The following is a 16069-nucleotide window of genomic DNA, read 5'->3' on the forward strand; positions in this document are numbered from 1 at the left end:
TGCAAAGTTCAGCCTGCATTTATTTAGTGGCATCCTGCCAAACCCTTCTCAGCTCCCCCTGGTAAGAGAAAGTCCTCCACGTTGCCATTCTTTGGTGCAAATCTGGAGCAGCCACAACTGGAGGAGTGCTGGCTGCCCCTTCCCTGCTCAGCCACACTTTGCAGCACAGCTTAAAAATGTTCTCTGCATCAAAATTAATGACCTGGGATAATTAAATGCCTGGGATAAAGTTAAGTGTTCTGAAATCCTTCCCCTGAAGTCAAAATCATCTCTCTGAACCTCACTTTTGTGAGGAAGCATACCAAAATTTTATTGCTCTGCCCTGATTTTCCAGATAGATACCCTTGGGGGGTGGAGTATGTGGATGATGCTCAACAGTGGTGCTTAAGATACTCATATGGATGTTGGTTACTGTGGCTCAAAAGGAGGGTGACTTTGGAGTAAAACATGCCTTCAGTGCTTCTCAGCATTAAAAAAAAATAAAAATGACATCTGTTTTAATTAGTTACCAACCCTTTTCTTTATTAAATAGTCTTTAATTTTTTGCGAAGGATCCCATTAGGATGCCAGGAGGGTCAGAGGGGAGTTACTGCTCAGCAAACGAGCCAGCTAGCATCAGTGGACATGGCTCAGCTTCTCAGCAGTCTGAATCAGTGGTAAATGCTCTGAAGGTAACGCTCCTCCGGTACAGTCTGTGCAAAACATCTTGTCTGTTCCTCAACATGTGTCATATTGTCCTGGCAACATTCCCGTGGGCACCACCGGGATGCTGCTGTCATCAGCAGGATTGTTTTTCTGTTTGTCACTCATTGCATTTGTGAGCTGTGTGTTCTTTGGGGCAGGGGCAGGCCATTGCTGTGGGACGGTGCCAGCTGTAAGCTCAGTCCAGTTCACTTGCATTAGTATTGCCTTTGTTTGAAGATGGAAGTGGTGGTTTTCTGAATAAGCAAGTCTTTCTGCTTCAGCTAGGATACACATTTGTTCTCTGGGGAAGTGTAAAGGAGAACTGTAGCTTATAGAGAGAAAACCTGTATTGCAGAGGTGGAGCCAGCATGCATGGTATATTCACAGTACAATGAACAGAATATTGGACTGAAGACCATACATTGCTGCTGAAACTTGTGAGAGCAGCTGTGATTTGCTCTAAAGTCAGGACTGGATTGCCCAGACCTAGCACAGAATCATAGAATCACTCAGAAAAGACCTCTAAGATCATCTAGTCCAACTCACTCCCACCGTGCCCACTCACTCGTGTCGCTCAGTGCCACATCTCCATGGTTCTTCAACACCTCCAGGGATGGTGGCTTCGCCACTTCCCTGGGCAACCTTTTCCAATGCCTCGCTGCTATGATGCATTGCTGTGGGGCAATTAAGGCAAGCACTGTGGCAAATCTACTTTCCATGACTAGACTGTGCATGGAGTCCTGCTGCAGCTCCCCAGCACATCTCCTGCTGCTGCCTGGGAAATAAAGCTACAGATTCTGCCAAGACAGTACACATATTTGCTGAAAAAAAACCTTCTGCAGTCCTCTTAAAATACCCATTGGCAAAGCTACTTCACTGAATGGAACTTCTAACAGCGTGCTCTTGACAACCTGTAATAGCTGGTTAGTGTAAGTGAAATATTTGAACAGTGGCCGATACCTTGGCTGCTGAAATAGATTGATAAGAAGTACACAGAATTTAGTTCAATATGGTGTGAAATCTCAGCTTTTAGTTTGCTAGGAGGTCTTGCAGCAGGCAGAAATAGATATAAATGATGCTGTTATATTTGAAATGGAAAGCGAGCTGTCAGCCAAGCAGACTGCCCAAACTTCCCATCTCCAGACAGAGAGCAGATCATGCTGCTTCCTGGGGAAGCAGACTAGAGTTTATAGTTGTGGGACGACAACAGTCAGCTGACTGCCTGAATTAATGTTTTAGTAGGGATGCAATGTTGGTTTGTATTGATAAGAATTTTCTAATGTGACAATAAATTAGGGATACAGTGGGATTCAGCTGGCCTCAGCTTATTCTTCAGAAGAGTAAAATTTGCAAGCGAGATGAAGTCTGGCAGCTTCATTTTCCCCAGCTGTGTGATGACACATCTGTACTTTCCTGCCTATGCTGTTGCTTTGCAGTTAATGGATAAAAGGCATTTTCAAAAATATTTAGTAGCAATCCATGAGAGTTCTCAGGATATAAGTAGCACCACTTCAGAACTGCTGGCATGCTATTGTCGATATTGTCAGTTCATTTTTGTCAGTCCCAGGTACATACTTGTCTTCTGCCTTGCCTCTCCGTTCCCCACCCATTCAGGGCTCTGTTGCTGGCACTGAAGCGCTGCCTTTGCTTCCAGCTTGATGATCTACATCCGTTTTGACCCTTGCTATGTTATTAGACTTCTCAAACAGTCGGTTGTTTCCTTCCTGCTTTCACTTTTTCTTACGTTCATCTAGTCAGTCTAGTGTTAAAAGCGCAGTGGATTTGTGATAAACTTATCATTATGTTTCTTTTCTTTTGCATTCTCGCTACAGTCCCTTCTCACAGTTTTGCTCCAGATTCCTATTCTGCATGTTTTTCTTTGTGTGAAACACTCGCACAGCACTGCTCTGCCTGTGAACACAGTGGCATGGTGACTGGCTTGATGTTGGGCTTCATAGTTTTGGTGCCTAGTGTTGATTGATACCAAAATGCAATGCAACTCTTGTTGTCTGGTTCTTCACCAACGTTATATCAAGATAATGGAGGTGGGAATATGGTATTTATGCCACCTCATCCAAAATATGTTAGAGAATGTTTTTGCTTTGTGCTTATATGCTTGCGTTGTCTTAGGAGAATGTAGCAATACGTAGCAGCAGCTTTAGAGGCAGTTTATCACATTCTTAGTGAGCGTGGAGGCAATTTCAAAGCTCAGGAATGTTTGCATTAAGTCTGTAGAGGGCAGGTGGCTTTCTTGATGATTTTCTTGATGTTTTCATGATGAGTTTCCTCTGATCACCGGTAAGTTTTGCTCACAGGGCTGCAACACGCTCACTGGGAGCCACAGGGAAGGTTGGGATGCTGTGTGGGGTCGGTGGGACAGCAGGGCAGGGGATCTTAGAGCCCAGGGAGCTACACCAGTATTTCACACTGCACGTGAAATGCCACCCACAATTAGGGGGCAGGCTCCTGCTTGACTTCCAGTGAGGGAGTTTCTCCCTCCCTTGGTTTCTGTGTGTTGGAAGGAAGCTAGAAAGGAATTGCCACGATGTTACTGTAAGCCTCCTAGCTGTCCTTTATTTGGTGAAAGCTTCTGCTGAAATGTTGAACCACGTCTTTGGACTTTTTATTCTGCTGTAAGTATTTAAATTGCATTCAAGAATGCTCAGGTATTACATCAACTCTTGAGTGCTTGCAAGCAAAAACCAATTTCATTAGTGCTGCATGACAAGTCAGTGTTGAACTCGTGAGCTGAGAGGAGGGTGAATTTAGATGCAAATCCAGAGCGCCAAACAACTGTGTGTGCAGGAGACAGCAGGATGTGCAGCTGCTGTGGCTGAGCAGAGAGCTGTACATATGCCAGCACCAAAGGAGAGTTTGGCGACAAATCTTCAGAACTGGAGCCTGTATTGCCTCGTGTTTCTGAAAAAGAGGCAAACAGAATGACTGTGATGCCTTTGGGACCCACGCCTCTGTTGCCCCGTATGCATATGCAGAAGTGGTTTCTGGTAACGATTTGTCTGTTTTCTACCCAGAAATGTGGCATGAATATTTCTTTTGACCACACCTTGTCAGTTCTGCTTAGGATGTCAGCTTTGCAGGGCTGTCTTGTATGCATGTGTTCCTTTCTAGCAATCAAAGGTCATTTGTTCAACTGGAAATGAAGGACTTTGAGAAGTGTCATCTTTTCACTTATTATGTGTCAGCAGGAACTGCTCAGTAAATATTGTCTAATGTTTATTGACCAGAACAATTGTTGAAAGGCATATCTGTACAGTGTGTCTTCTGACAAAAGGCATTGGAGTGGCCTTGCCTCTTGGTAAGAAGTTAGGAACAACAACCAAATATCTTAAAGAAACGCTTGTCTGATCACATCCAGCCATTAAAGGGTTATTTTGCCATCTCCTGCACAGAGACCTTAGGGCAGGAGCCAGGACTCGTGTCTTTTCAGACTATTAACATTGCAGGATCCAACTTCTCTGTGTTTATATTCATTGCCAGTTTGCTCCTGGGATTTAGGCACAAATAATAAATAATGACAATGGAAAAGCCTTTCTCAAGACATACTGCTGTTGCTCCGGAGATTAATGAGCAGCTTAATAGAAGCTATACATTAGCTGGTTGCTAGTTGATAATGATTACTAAACAGACAGAATATTGAATTGCACCACGCAGTGCAGTAGTGATCACCACTCTTCTCCTGGTGGCCCCTGGCTGTGCCTGGGGACATGATGCTCACTGTGAATTCCCCTGCTTCTCGTTGGTTCATCTCATTATATATAACTCATCATCAAACACGTTCCTGAATGATTGCTTTTTGCTACAATATCTCTGCTTTTTTAGTTCCGTAAGTGTAACATGGATGGTATGCAATCATGGAAGGGAGTAGATGTGAGCAGGAGGAAGGAAATCTTTATAACGTCTAGTCCATGCTAAGAAAACTACTTGATAAATTTACTAATGGGTAGATTTCACTCTGTTTCAGCATAACACACAGGCAGTGACTGCATGCATGATTCCTCTGAGCTCAAGGAAGAATGAATGAAAGCAAACACTTAACGCCCTGCTTGATTTTAAGAGAAAAAGTAAAGTCTGAAAAGAGAAACGAGATGAATTTCTCTATGCTTCTTTAACTGGACATGTTTAGACTCTGCTGGAGTGAGTCCTGTGCTTCTGAATTGTGTTCTTCAAGAGACATGGCGTGGGAAATGCCTGAATGAAATTTCAGTAGATGCCTGTAAATGCCCTCAGTCTTGTGTCTGAAGCATAGGGAGCCCTGGTGATGCACGTGTTGGTCCATTCGTCTCCATTTTTAACCATTTTTAGAGGCATGTGCTTTCCCCATTTGGAAGGAACATTTTATCTCCTGGGAAGCACTGTTTTCCTGTTCTGTGTCCCTCCGCTCTGTCTTTTCCTGCACTGCATGGTCTGTGTAAGGGATGTGTGGCGTGTCCTGATGCATGCCTATATGAACACTGGTCTGTCCCAACCTGTGCTAATGGTCTCTTTTTTCATCCCTCCCTTTAGGTTGTGTGGAGGAAACTTGGAGATGCTGCAGGGTCGTGCCCTGGAATTAGGCAACATCTGTCAGGAAACCAATACAAAGGACCGATGTAAAAGGCCTCGAGCACATCCTCTGCCTGATGAGAAAGAATTGGAACTGCTGACGAGAGGCAAGGAACTGGCGGTGTGCTCTGCACCATCCTGGCTGACAATGGGTGCCCTTATGGGCTGCACTGGGGGCTCCTCGGTGGTGCTGGGGGGTCTGTCAGAGGTGCTGGCATTGCAGTGACCCACAAACTGCTGTCTCACTATGCTGGCTACTGAAACGCTGCCGCGGCATCGTCCCTTCAGCACCGCATTTAGAAGCACTGAGATATTTCCATTCCTAACGAAAAGACAATAGGGGTTTTGCAGCACTTACATGAAAGGAGTCATTATTTTGGTCAGCTACAGTGAGTCTCTAGTAAGTCTGAACAAATTGTCCACTAGATTTACCAGTTTTTCGCCAGACTGGAGAGACATTGATGAACTGTTGTGCCTTTGGTCCCCACAGTTTTGACAAAGTCATTTCTTAGCAACTCACACTTCAGTCTATAAGGTATCAGCTAATGGTGCTTAAGCAATTGACGGCTGATTATTATTATTATTTGCTTTGGTAGAATACCTGCCTTTGGAGGTGCTAAAAGACCATAATGTCTCCTAACCAGCCAGTAGTGTAGCATAACTACAGTACTTGTAGTGAAACACGATTTCTTTCTAAATGAAAGTGAAGATAGCTTTCTGTTCAATTTACTTTGATGCGAATCTTCTGAAGATGTGTCTGACGTTCACGGCCCTGTCACAAACAGAACGCCGAGGCATTGCTGTCACAACTCAGAATTTCCATCAGAGTTTTTTTTCAGAAAGTATTTTCCAGTTGCCAGGATGCTAATTTCTACTGTTTAATTTAGAAACATGCTGGTTTATTTAACAAGAGTCTGTAAGAATAGAAATGTAAAGGATTGTACTGCATCATAATAAAGCTTTTCTTGCTACCGTAGCATTCTTTGAAAGAAGAAGGTTTTATTATACTTGGAGCATGTCTTTCATTATTATGAGGCAGAAAGCTCATGTTCAGACTGCCTGAGGTTTGACCAGAAGATGACCTAGATGTGCTTAGTTTATTTTTTACCTCTGTGTATACTAGTTGTGTGTATCAAACTGCAATGATAGGTATTTTGTGTCTATCTAAAAGCAACAATAGTTTCATGTATGAATGTGCAACAGGCTTGTGACCGCTGTTGCTTAACTTTTTACAGTAGCCAAGCATTAAAGAAATAATAAAAGTTAAAGAAAAAATAATAGGAATGCAACAATTCCTGGGTTTCTTTCTGGTTTCTTCTTGGTTCCAAAGGTTTGGGTCTGTCAGAATCAGTTTTCTCTGAGCTTGCAACATGCTGTGTTTGTGAGCTGTTTGCGGTGGAATGTAGCTCCGTTGCTGTACAATCTTTTGTTGTGTAGGAATATGGTGTAAAAATCTGCTAACTGTCTTCAGAAAAAAAAAAACCAGAAACAAAAAACTGTGTTAGTTTGCAGCAGCAATTAGACTGGTTTCTGTTGTTATTTTTGCTTGGTACCATTCAGTATAAGGCCTCCGACCCAGCACTGATTTCCCAACAGAATTCCTGTTTGCTCCGTCTGCTTCAGTTGGACGTGCCGTTGGCCTTGCGTTTCAAAACATTGCCCTCTTGCATAATTTCTCACATATATAACCCAGGTCCAGCAGCTGTCTGCTGTCTTTACACATTGTTTTCTCCCGTACATATCGTTTGCGTAGTAAAACTTAAATTGTTGTATTCCTATGTATCTATATATATGTATGAAAATGTAAACCATGTACTTGTGCCTGCAGTATGTATGTGCAGGGGCAGAGCTGAGGGACACTGGTCTTTTGACACTATACTTGTGTAAATTTTGATACTGTATTAAACTATTTTTTTACAGTTCCACATACGACTGGGTATCAAGTATCTGTGTTCATCTTAGCAATGGAAATAAATTATAGAATCTCACCACTGTTTGCTCTCCTTTAATGACCAAAGCTGGGAGATACATTGCTCTTGGAGCGATTTGAAGGAGCTTGCTGAAATGTTGCTGCTTGACTGAGATGTTAGCTGCAGGCAGTGGGTTTTTGTTCACCTTCTCTCCAGCTGTCTCCAGTAATCCTGGCTCCATGGACTTGCTTGTACCTTACGAGCTAAATGCTGTAGCTATGCTACTAGCCCCTTGAAGTCCTAGTTGTGCTACAAGGGCAGCCCTGGAGTATCTGCTCGTGGTTGATCTGGTCCCATTCTTGTGCAGGACTGCTTCAGAGCAAGGATGGGCAATGTGGAGCTCCAGGAGTCTTTTTCCCAGGTAAGAGACTCAAAGAGGCCCTCTGCACCTGCTACTCTTCTGCCCAAGGAGCTGCCTCCCCCGTGCCCTGTGCGTGCCATGGGAGGGCTGCCTGCTGCTGCTCGTGCCAGAAAGCAGAGAATGGCAGTCAGTGTTTTGAAGCTATTGAATCCTATGAGAGCTCCTAAAGATACAGCTTACTGGGGGGAAGATGTGGGATGTGTGCAAGGAGGGTCAGTGCTGTTGTGGGGTCCAGTAGCCTGCACTGCTGAATGATCATTGCTGTAACAGTTAGAAACCTTTATTTGCCTTGTCATGCTCTCTGCTCATGCAGATGCTTCTCAGTAAGATGTAGTCACGCTAAGCCTCATGGGTTCCTCATTCTGTTGCATTTTAGCTTAACTGCTTCAGTACAAAACATGGACGTGTTGTTATAGGGCCATGCTCAGCTCCAGAGTTAAGCATGAATGAGCTATAAAATTCCCTACACGTGTGGATTTTAACTAGCACTTGCATAGCAGATATATAGCAAGTGGATTTTCTATTCTGTGGTGGAAAAAAGCTGTTTTGCATAAAAGTCAGAAAGTAAAGAATGGCAGTTTGTTTTTCTGCAAGTGAATGGTTTCAGTAGAGCCTGTTCCCCTAAGGTTGCAGTTGATGGACATGTTTATGAACATGGAGCCAAGTCAACATGCCCTTTTTAGTATTTCAAGAGTAGGCTGGGAGCCAGCCCAAACAGTCCCTGCACCTCGGGGATGGCACCCAGCTCTGTGCTGCCCCAGCCTCCCAAGAGCACCGTGGACTTTCCACGTGTCCTGTAATCTCACCATTGTAATGTAGAAGAAAATGGCTCAACCAGAGATAATGATGGGGGCGGGGGGAGGGAGGGAATATCTCAGCGAGGCTGTCCTTTAGTTTGAAATCTTGCAGAACACAGTAATGATAGCAGCTGCCAGGTATGTAATGCCAAGATGTCTTTGTATCTCCAGATTCCTCTTTTTCATGCTTGGGTGAACCATGTGCCTGGGGACCCCAGCCACGCACTTTCCCAGAAACATGAAGGTAAGAACAGCTGACTCGATAACAGCTCTGCCTGGATTAAATTTGTAAAGACTCTGTGTTGTTAAATCAACCAGCCAAGAGGCGCTTGCTGGGCTGCATCACAATTACAGCACTTCCTTGCACCTACGGTGTGGCCCAGAAGTGAACTGTGAGATATGGGTTGTTAGTTCTGGCAAACGCTCTCCGATTCATGCAGTAAAAGAAGGAGAGAGCAACTAATATTTTTGCTTTTATTTCCAGAAGGTGCTGGGAGCCTTGTCCTTTCAGCTATTTCACTGCTACCATGATCGTATTCACAGCATCACTTTGGATGTTTCTTCCCCTAGGCTGGGGCTGGGGCTGCACTTCCCACTTCTCATATACATGTGTTGACCAAAGAATTATAAGCCCTATTCAACATGACCTTTGCTGTTCCCTTCCTCTCAGTGCACACTTCCCACTGGACTTATATATTCTTTTCTCTAGCTGTGTGGTTTTGTTTTGTTTTTCCTTTGAAAAAAAGAGGTGATGGGGGGGGGGGGGGGGTTCTTACTGGGGTCTCCTGGGGCTCTGGGTGGCTCCAGCCTTGTCCACGTGTTGGTAACTCCTGTAATACCAGCCAACGGGAAGGGCCTTCATTGCTTGCTTCCATCTGAGCTGCTTCCTGAATACCTGGCTCATGAAATGCCAACATAATAATAATGAATTATTTAATATGTCAGAACATGGTAATTATTCTCCACTTGAATAAAAATTTGTCATAATTCTCCCTTCAAGGCAGTGGCCTTGGCCCTGAGGTCTGGATGCTGAAGTTTGCTTGGTGTGCTGTTGTTCGTTTCTTTTTCCTCACTGCTGCGAATAGGTGGAAGTAAATTTTAAAAATAACTTACTTATAGGCTTTCATATGAAAAAAATGAAAGAAAAAAAAGACTTTGGAAGCCATGTCCTGACTCTGGAAAGGAGGGTGTAGAGAAGGGGGATGAAAGCCTGCCCTGCTAGGGTCTGATACAGGCCAACCTGCTGCTACATTAGTGCCACAAGCAGCATAACCCACTTGCAGTATAACTCAGCTGTGTGCATGGCCCAAGAGAGACTGTGTGAGAAAGAAAGCATTTTAAAGTTTTCACTTATGATTTTTTTTTTAAATTATATATTTTTTTAAGCATTGCTCTTTCAAACTGCTAAGGGTAGGGTTTGCCCATGAACAGTGGCGTTGTCTGCGCCTGAGCACCTCAGCTGCAGAGGGATGATGGCATCTTTTTTTCAAGGAGCTTTGAAAATCCTTAGTGACATGAGGGCGTCTTGAGATGAGTGAGTGCACTGAGCGCTGTTAAACCCTAGCATCACTCATGGTTTCAAAGCAAAGGTGAGAGAGTGAAAGGAAAGCACTTGCTTTTGGTTTTGAGGTGGCTTTTCAGAACAGGACCAGGTTTCTTGGTAGGGCGATGGGAGCATCTCTCTGTGGCATGGGGATGTTGAGCTGCTCTGTTTGCACAGGCATTAGACTTCATAAGAGAGGAAACAATCTAAAAACGTTGCTGTTCTCCCACTACTGAAGGGGATGTGTTCACAGGCTGCTGCATGTTCCTACTTAAAAGGAACCAGAACTCACCCTACGCAACCTTGAAAATCCCAGGAAAAGCACACTGAGAAACGTGGAAGTGTTTCCATGGGAACTCTTGCTAATAAAATGAACCTGTAGCAGCTCTCAGTTTCTGCGCCAAACTACAAACAGTGAACACCACAAAGGGAACCAGTAAAGAGCAGAATAAACCTGCCAAATTAGGTACGTGCATGCCTGCCCACAAAAAATCAAGCATATAAACAAAGCCCTCAGGAAAATGAGGGGGAAAAAAAATAAAAAAAAAGAGATTGTTTTAATTATAGCACCATCCAGCCAACATAAACCCCATGGATTGTGTGAAATCAGTTTTGTTCTTCTGGTACGCAGCAGGAAGCTCTGTAGCAGATCAAATGTGTTCAGGGAGGCTGTCTTGCTAATTGCTGCTCCTGGCTGAGCCAAAGCAAACTATTTAGACAAAGGAGAGAATTCACTTTTTATTAAGCATGAATTATGAAGTAGCAAAGTAGCGTGTGCGGATGGGCTTCACAGTAACACTGCATTTCCTGGGGAAAAATGTGTAGCTCCAATCCTGTGAAATGAATGGAGAATTAACCCCTTGTTTCAGGCTAGAACCCCAACACATGCCTGTGTTTAAGCACAACATGAATGCTGTCTTGAATAAGGTTTTTCCTTCAATATCAGCAGACTGTGGAACTCCACTCAAAGCCAATTTTGTTTTAGTATGTTTTCACCTTATGCTGATGTTGAAGCAATGTGTTCTTTTCTTTCTGTTGTGACTTTTACACTTTCTCTTGTGTTTTGTTTTAATTTTTAAGCCTGTTATGGCCATTTCAGAGCATCACCTTGGCTTCTCACTAAAGATTCTTGGATTGGATATTTCAGGGCTGCAATATGTTGCTAGGACTGCTGGTAGCCCACTAAATGTTAACTGGAGGTTTTATTGTCCTGTGCTTTTTACCTGCAGCATGCAAGGGATGTGCTCTCACAGTAGCTTAGCTAAGGGTCAGCATGTGTAGTCATGGACAATTAAAATCTGAAGTGGCAACAGTGACTAACAGAACTGAGCTGCTCTCAAATGTGATTAACCAGTGCTGGAGCCACTGATGCTCAGGCTGAGTGATTGCATGGCTCCATAGGAAGTGGGAATGGTGCTGATGAACTTCCAGGTGTGTGTGGCCAGGTTTGTAGGAAGGGCATGAAGAAGTGGAATAGCAATTGGCTAGGGTTGAAGGTTGACTCTTACTATTGTGTAATAGTGCAGTAATTGCTCTGGGTTTGGCTTTCTTTTATCTTGTTTTGAATATGCATAATGCAAACACTGCTTCCTGGAGCCTTCTGCTCTGGATGACGCCATCTACAATGACAGATCTTCCATACCAAGGGAAGAAGACTGCTCTCCAAGGGAACAAGAAGTCACAAATAGCATAAGGACCTCTAAATCTCAGTGTTTGTGGTTCACTTTCTCTCTTGCTAAACCATAGTCCCATCTGTCCTCATTTAGCTGCCTCTCAACACTGCTGTCCATCAGCTCCTTGCAGTAGCATCTGTCTGTTGGTGCACGTGGAATCACCCCTGTGTGCCAGGGAGCAGCCAACAGACCTGTAGGTCTGGAAGGAGAGCAAAAGCTCAATGGCTGTACATCTGAATATATATTCATAATGCATGATGTAAAAAGTTCTACTGAACTTATGTACAGTATAGGAAGAGAACTGTATAAATCGTTGGCATTTTACCTGTCAGGATCAGCATGTGAAGACATGAAGACAGCTTCACTAGAGGAGCAAAGCTGCAAATTACTCTTAGCTTCCATGCAGGAAAACATTCACTCGGTTTCCAGCAGAGAACATGGAGAAGGACCAGTAATCCCCTTGTTGCACCCATGGGGAGCCTGGCCAGTCTGTCCCCAGCCTGAGGGTTTGATCATAGAATAAAATCATTAAGGTTGCCACTTCTTCCCACCTTTTCTCTACTTCCACCTTTTCCAACGTTTTCCCAAGTTTCTCCATGTTTTCCTTATTTTCCCACCTTTTCCCATGTTTTTCCATGCTTCCTAAGTTTTCCTATAATTTCCTTTCCCACAGTATCCCAGTTTTCCAGTGCTATCCCAACTTTTCTGTTCCTTTCCCAATTTCCCCCATTTTTTCATGCTTTCCCAACTGTTGTCCTACTTTTGCTTCCTTTTCCCTTGCTTTCTCACCTTTTTCTTTCCCAGTTTTTCCCAATTTTTCCCAATTTTTCTCATCCTTTCCCAATTTTTTTCTTTGCGTTCCCAACCTTTCCCATTTCTTCCCTTGCTTTCCCAACTTTCACCAAATTTTCCCATGCTTTTCCAACACCTCCCAACTTTTCTCATGCTGTCCCATCTTTTTCCATTCTATCCCACTTTCTCCCAGTTTTTAGGATCATAGAACCTATGAATTCTAGAGTCACAGAAGAGTTGGAAGGGAAGATTTGGAACATTAGTCCACTAAGATATCTAGTCCGACCATCAGCCTACTGATGATGATTGATGGATAATCTTGATTGGAGAGGGCTGTTTCCACTCGATGCATTCCACATGGTTTGCAGTCAGGCACATAACTGGGCAGACAGAGAGAAAGACAGGAAGACTCTTATATTTCTGTCATCATAAATTATGCCATATGTTACCTGGAGTTCAGTCTCTAAGTTCTGCACTGACCCCAGTCGCACGTGGCTGTAATTAAGCTGTCTGCAGAGCAGGTCTGCCCGATGGTTGCACATCAGGACCTGACTGATTGTGGTGGCAGAGGAAAGGGGGTCAGGCCCCTGAGGACCTCGACAAGTCACTTGTGTACAGTAGAGTTGCTGCCACGATTTAATTAGGCTGTGGAAGGCATGCTGAAGTGATTCATTACAAGTGCACAGGATAGGAGAGGCATGCAATAGTCTGCAGGGGAAGCTGCTGCTGTTGGTGAGTGCCAGCAGGAGAGGTGGGACTCTTGGGCTTGGCCCTATAGACGTGCAGAGGTCATCTTCATGCACTGCAGATGCTGGACTGCAGAGACAAAGGCTATGCTGGTACCTTGACAGAGTATGCAACCTTCCTAAACCTGGAGACATGCCTATGTTAAGTCATAACTTTTCTGTGTCCAGCAAAATTGAGGTTGTTGTGAAAGCAGTGTGCAATAAGCATTCTGCTCTAAGGTCATTTTGGAGAAATGTTCAGGTTCAGGAAGATGCTGTGTTTCCCTCAACAAGAACCAAAAATGACTACTTCATATTATCTGATAAGCATTCCTCGGCCCTTTGAAGTTCTTCCTCTCCTCAGATAAAAGGCCCACGTGACTGTGTGCTCGAGCTTCATCCTGCTAATATCCCCACATTAACAGGAGAAGGGAACAATGGAGAGCAGATGACCTTTGATAATGTTCCCAGTGATCTGGTCTGCTACTGAGTGATGCTGAGACAAGTGCAGATACGTTTTTTATCTTTGATCTTGATGAGATAATTGACTCTCAGCTTCCTTTAGCAGTGCTCAGCTGTCAATCGAAAAGCTCGTTGTCTGTTTTGGTCCAGTGCTTCTGGTGAAGGGATGGAGGAGTTTGTTCCTGCACTCTGGCCTGGGGATGGTGTGGAGAAACTCCAAAGACTTGTGTCTTAGGGTCAGCAATATGGGGTGAAAGTTTTGTGGTTTTGGGGCCAGATAACGAAGTCAGGACACTTGGACCACTGGTAACTCTCCCCGTAGGCTGTTGCCACAGCAGGTATTGTGACTTCTGTGCTTTCTTTACATGCCAGAATTTGGCAGGAGAGCAACGCTGGGTCCTCTCCAGCATCCCACAGCTCTTCCCTGCAAGGGGAATTTCCAGATGATTCTCATTTTATACGAGAAAGCAATTCTGTCTGAGAGATAGAATGAAAATATCTTAAAATAGCCTCTGCTTGCCTGTGTGCTGCTATTACCCACCCTAGAAGGCTTTCCAGAAATAACAGAAAGGATGTAAGCAAGGAAGCTGTGGCTCAGCAGTGAGGCAGGAGGTGTGCTGCTCAGGCTCTGCTGCTGCATCTCTGCTGCTGTGCTGCAGAGTGCTGAGGGTCTGCAGGCCCATGGGTACCAAAGATTAGAAAGAAACGTTTTGAATGCAGATTGTACAAAAACATATTCTAAATCGTGTTTTCCACATTTAAGCTTTCTGTCATCGTAGGAACAATGTAAACAGCCAAGTCTGTAAGTCGGGGTGAGTGCAAGAGTTGGAAATGTATTTTCTTTAATTATCTCGTGCTATCTGTTTGGACCTGGAGGTAGTGTTAAGCAGACAGATTGTTTTTCGTCTAGGAGTAATTAAATACGCTCCCTTACAGGTTTCTGAGTGAACTATTGGTCACATTTCTAATTTCTTCTTCTCATGTAATTACGCCCTTAATTCTGGTGGCCTCGAGAAGAGGAGCTAAAATTATATAATTAAAGCATGATATTAGAAGAGAGCTGTGCAACTGATCCAAAATAACACTGGGTTGTTTGTTCTCTGCTCACATGCCCCCTGTAGGCTTTCATTCTTTGCAGAGGAATGAAGATGACTGCAGGGCAGGAAAAGTACCACTGCAGTTCTGGAGTCTTGGCTAAGATAGAACTGCACAGCAGAACACATCTTCTATTTTAATCACCTAATTGTCTGCACAACATTTAAAGGTACTTCTGGTTTAGCTGGGTGGAGATTTACTTCAAAGAAAGGACATGATTTCTTTCACATTTCTATTGCCATTTCACAGACATAGTCTCACAAACTGGGATTTCACGGGGAGAAATGGCTGGATAATTATCTCAAAATGATGCATTTCCTATTCTGTTTGGTGTGTCTGTTGCAATTGCTTGAGGAACAGGTGAATTACATGCCAACTGTCATGCGTAGTAATTAGGTGTAAACTTTAATTTAACATATCTTGTTGTTGAAAGCAATGGGTGGCACGGTTGGTGATAAAGACGAGCAGATGCTGAAGGTGGCCAATGACATCAGCTTTGGTGGGCATTGGTGGGCATTCCGTTTTACTGACTGCTGGGAAAGACCAAAGGGCCAGAAATGGAATCAGTTTATAAAAAACCTTTAACTAAGGTAAAAATGGTAATATGTAGTGAAAGGAAGTGCCAGAGCTGTCCCAGTAAAAGCTAAACACACTAGGTAAGCTCCTGAACTAATGCCATTTGATATACTTCTGCTGTAAGTGGATTTTCTCCCTCTTTACCTCATAGCAAAGTTTGGTCAATAAACAGTAGAAATCTAATCGTCTAGGTCAGAGATAGTTGCACTTTGTAGGCACTCTCATGAATAACCGTACAGAGTGGTGCATGGTAGGACAATTAAGTATTTATCAAAAGGATGCAGCTGTTGTGCTGGTTTGAATTACAAAAAAATGCAACCGTGTTGTACCAAAAAAAAAAAAAGAGAAAAAAAGTTCTGGGTGAAGTGCAGTGATCTGTACTGCGTAATTAAAAACCAGCTTAACGGAGTTCAAAAGGAAGTTTCCCTCATTTTGAAGCTCAGATTCTCAAAGGCCTTCAGGCAGTCTGTGGGGTCGATCTGCAATCTCCCATTCCTGTTCCCTCCTGTGTAACTCATTTATCCAGCTCAGAACAAGTCGATGAGGGAGTGGGGATGTAACCGATGTCTTTACATGGGTACAGCACAGCCTGGACCAGGTTCTTCTCTGCTGATGAGAACGTGAAGTCATTTCCTGTTGGTCTGTAGCTTACTGGAGGCTTTGCTGTATTAGATGGGGAATCTATCAGATGGGAAGTGAGACTGCACTGACAGACCGTCCTGTGGATCTGCTTGGTGAAGGCAGAGAGTCTGGATGGGTTTCACTCTGGAGCTGCAGTTCATTTGTTCTTGGTTTGTGTTTCAGTACACGACACGAATTCATTTTCCA

The 16069-nt window shown here is 43.8% G+C and overlaps 1 protein-coding gene across 3 annotated transcripts in view; it reads left to right on the forward strand.

The window, feature by feature from the left end:
• The window catches only part of CCDC85A (coiled-coil domain containing 85A), a 59756-nt gene extending 52521 nt beyond the window's left edge, over positions 1-7235 (forward strand). For 2 of the 3 annotated variants that reach the window (XM_052675682.1, XM_052675698.1), the window contains one exon: positions 5209-7235. In XM_052675682.1, the coding sequence (XP_052531642.1) occupies positions 5209-5298 (90 nt within the window). In that variant the 3' untranslated portion in view covers positions 5299-7235. Of the gene's footprint in view, positions 1-551; positions 672-5208 lie in introns of all 3 variants that reach the window. The other variant, XM_052675670.1, reaches the window with a different exon arrangement.
• The last annotated feature ends 8834 nt before the right edge of the window (positions 7236-16069 follow it).

This window comes from Tympanuchus pallidicinctus, unplaced genomic scaffold (genome assembly GCF_026119805.1).
Source record: "Tympanuchus pallidicinctus isolate F22 unplaced genomic scaffold, pur_lepc_1.0 scaffold1, whole genome shotgun sequence".
Lineage (NCBI taxonomy): Eukaryota > Metazoa > Chordata > Aves > Galliformes > Phasianidae > Tympanuchus > Tympanuchus pallidicinctus.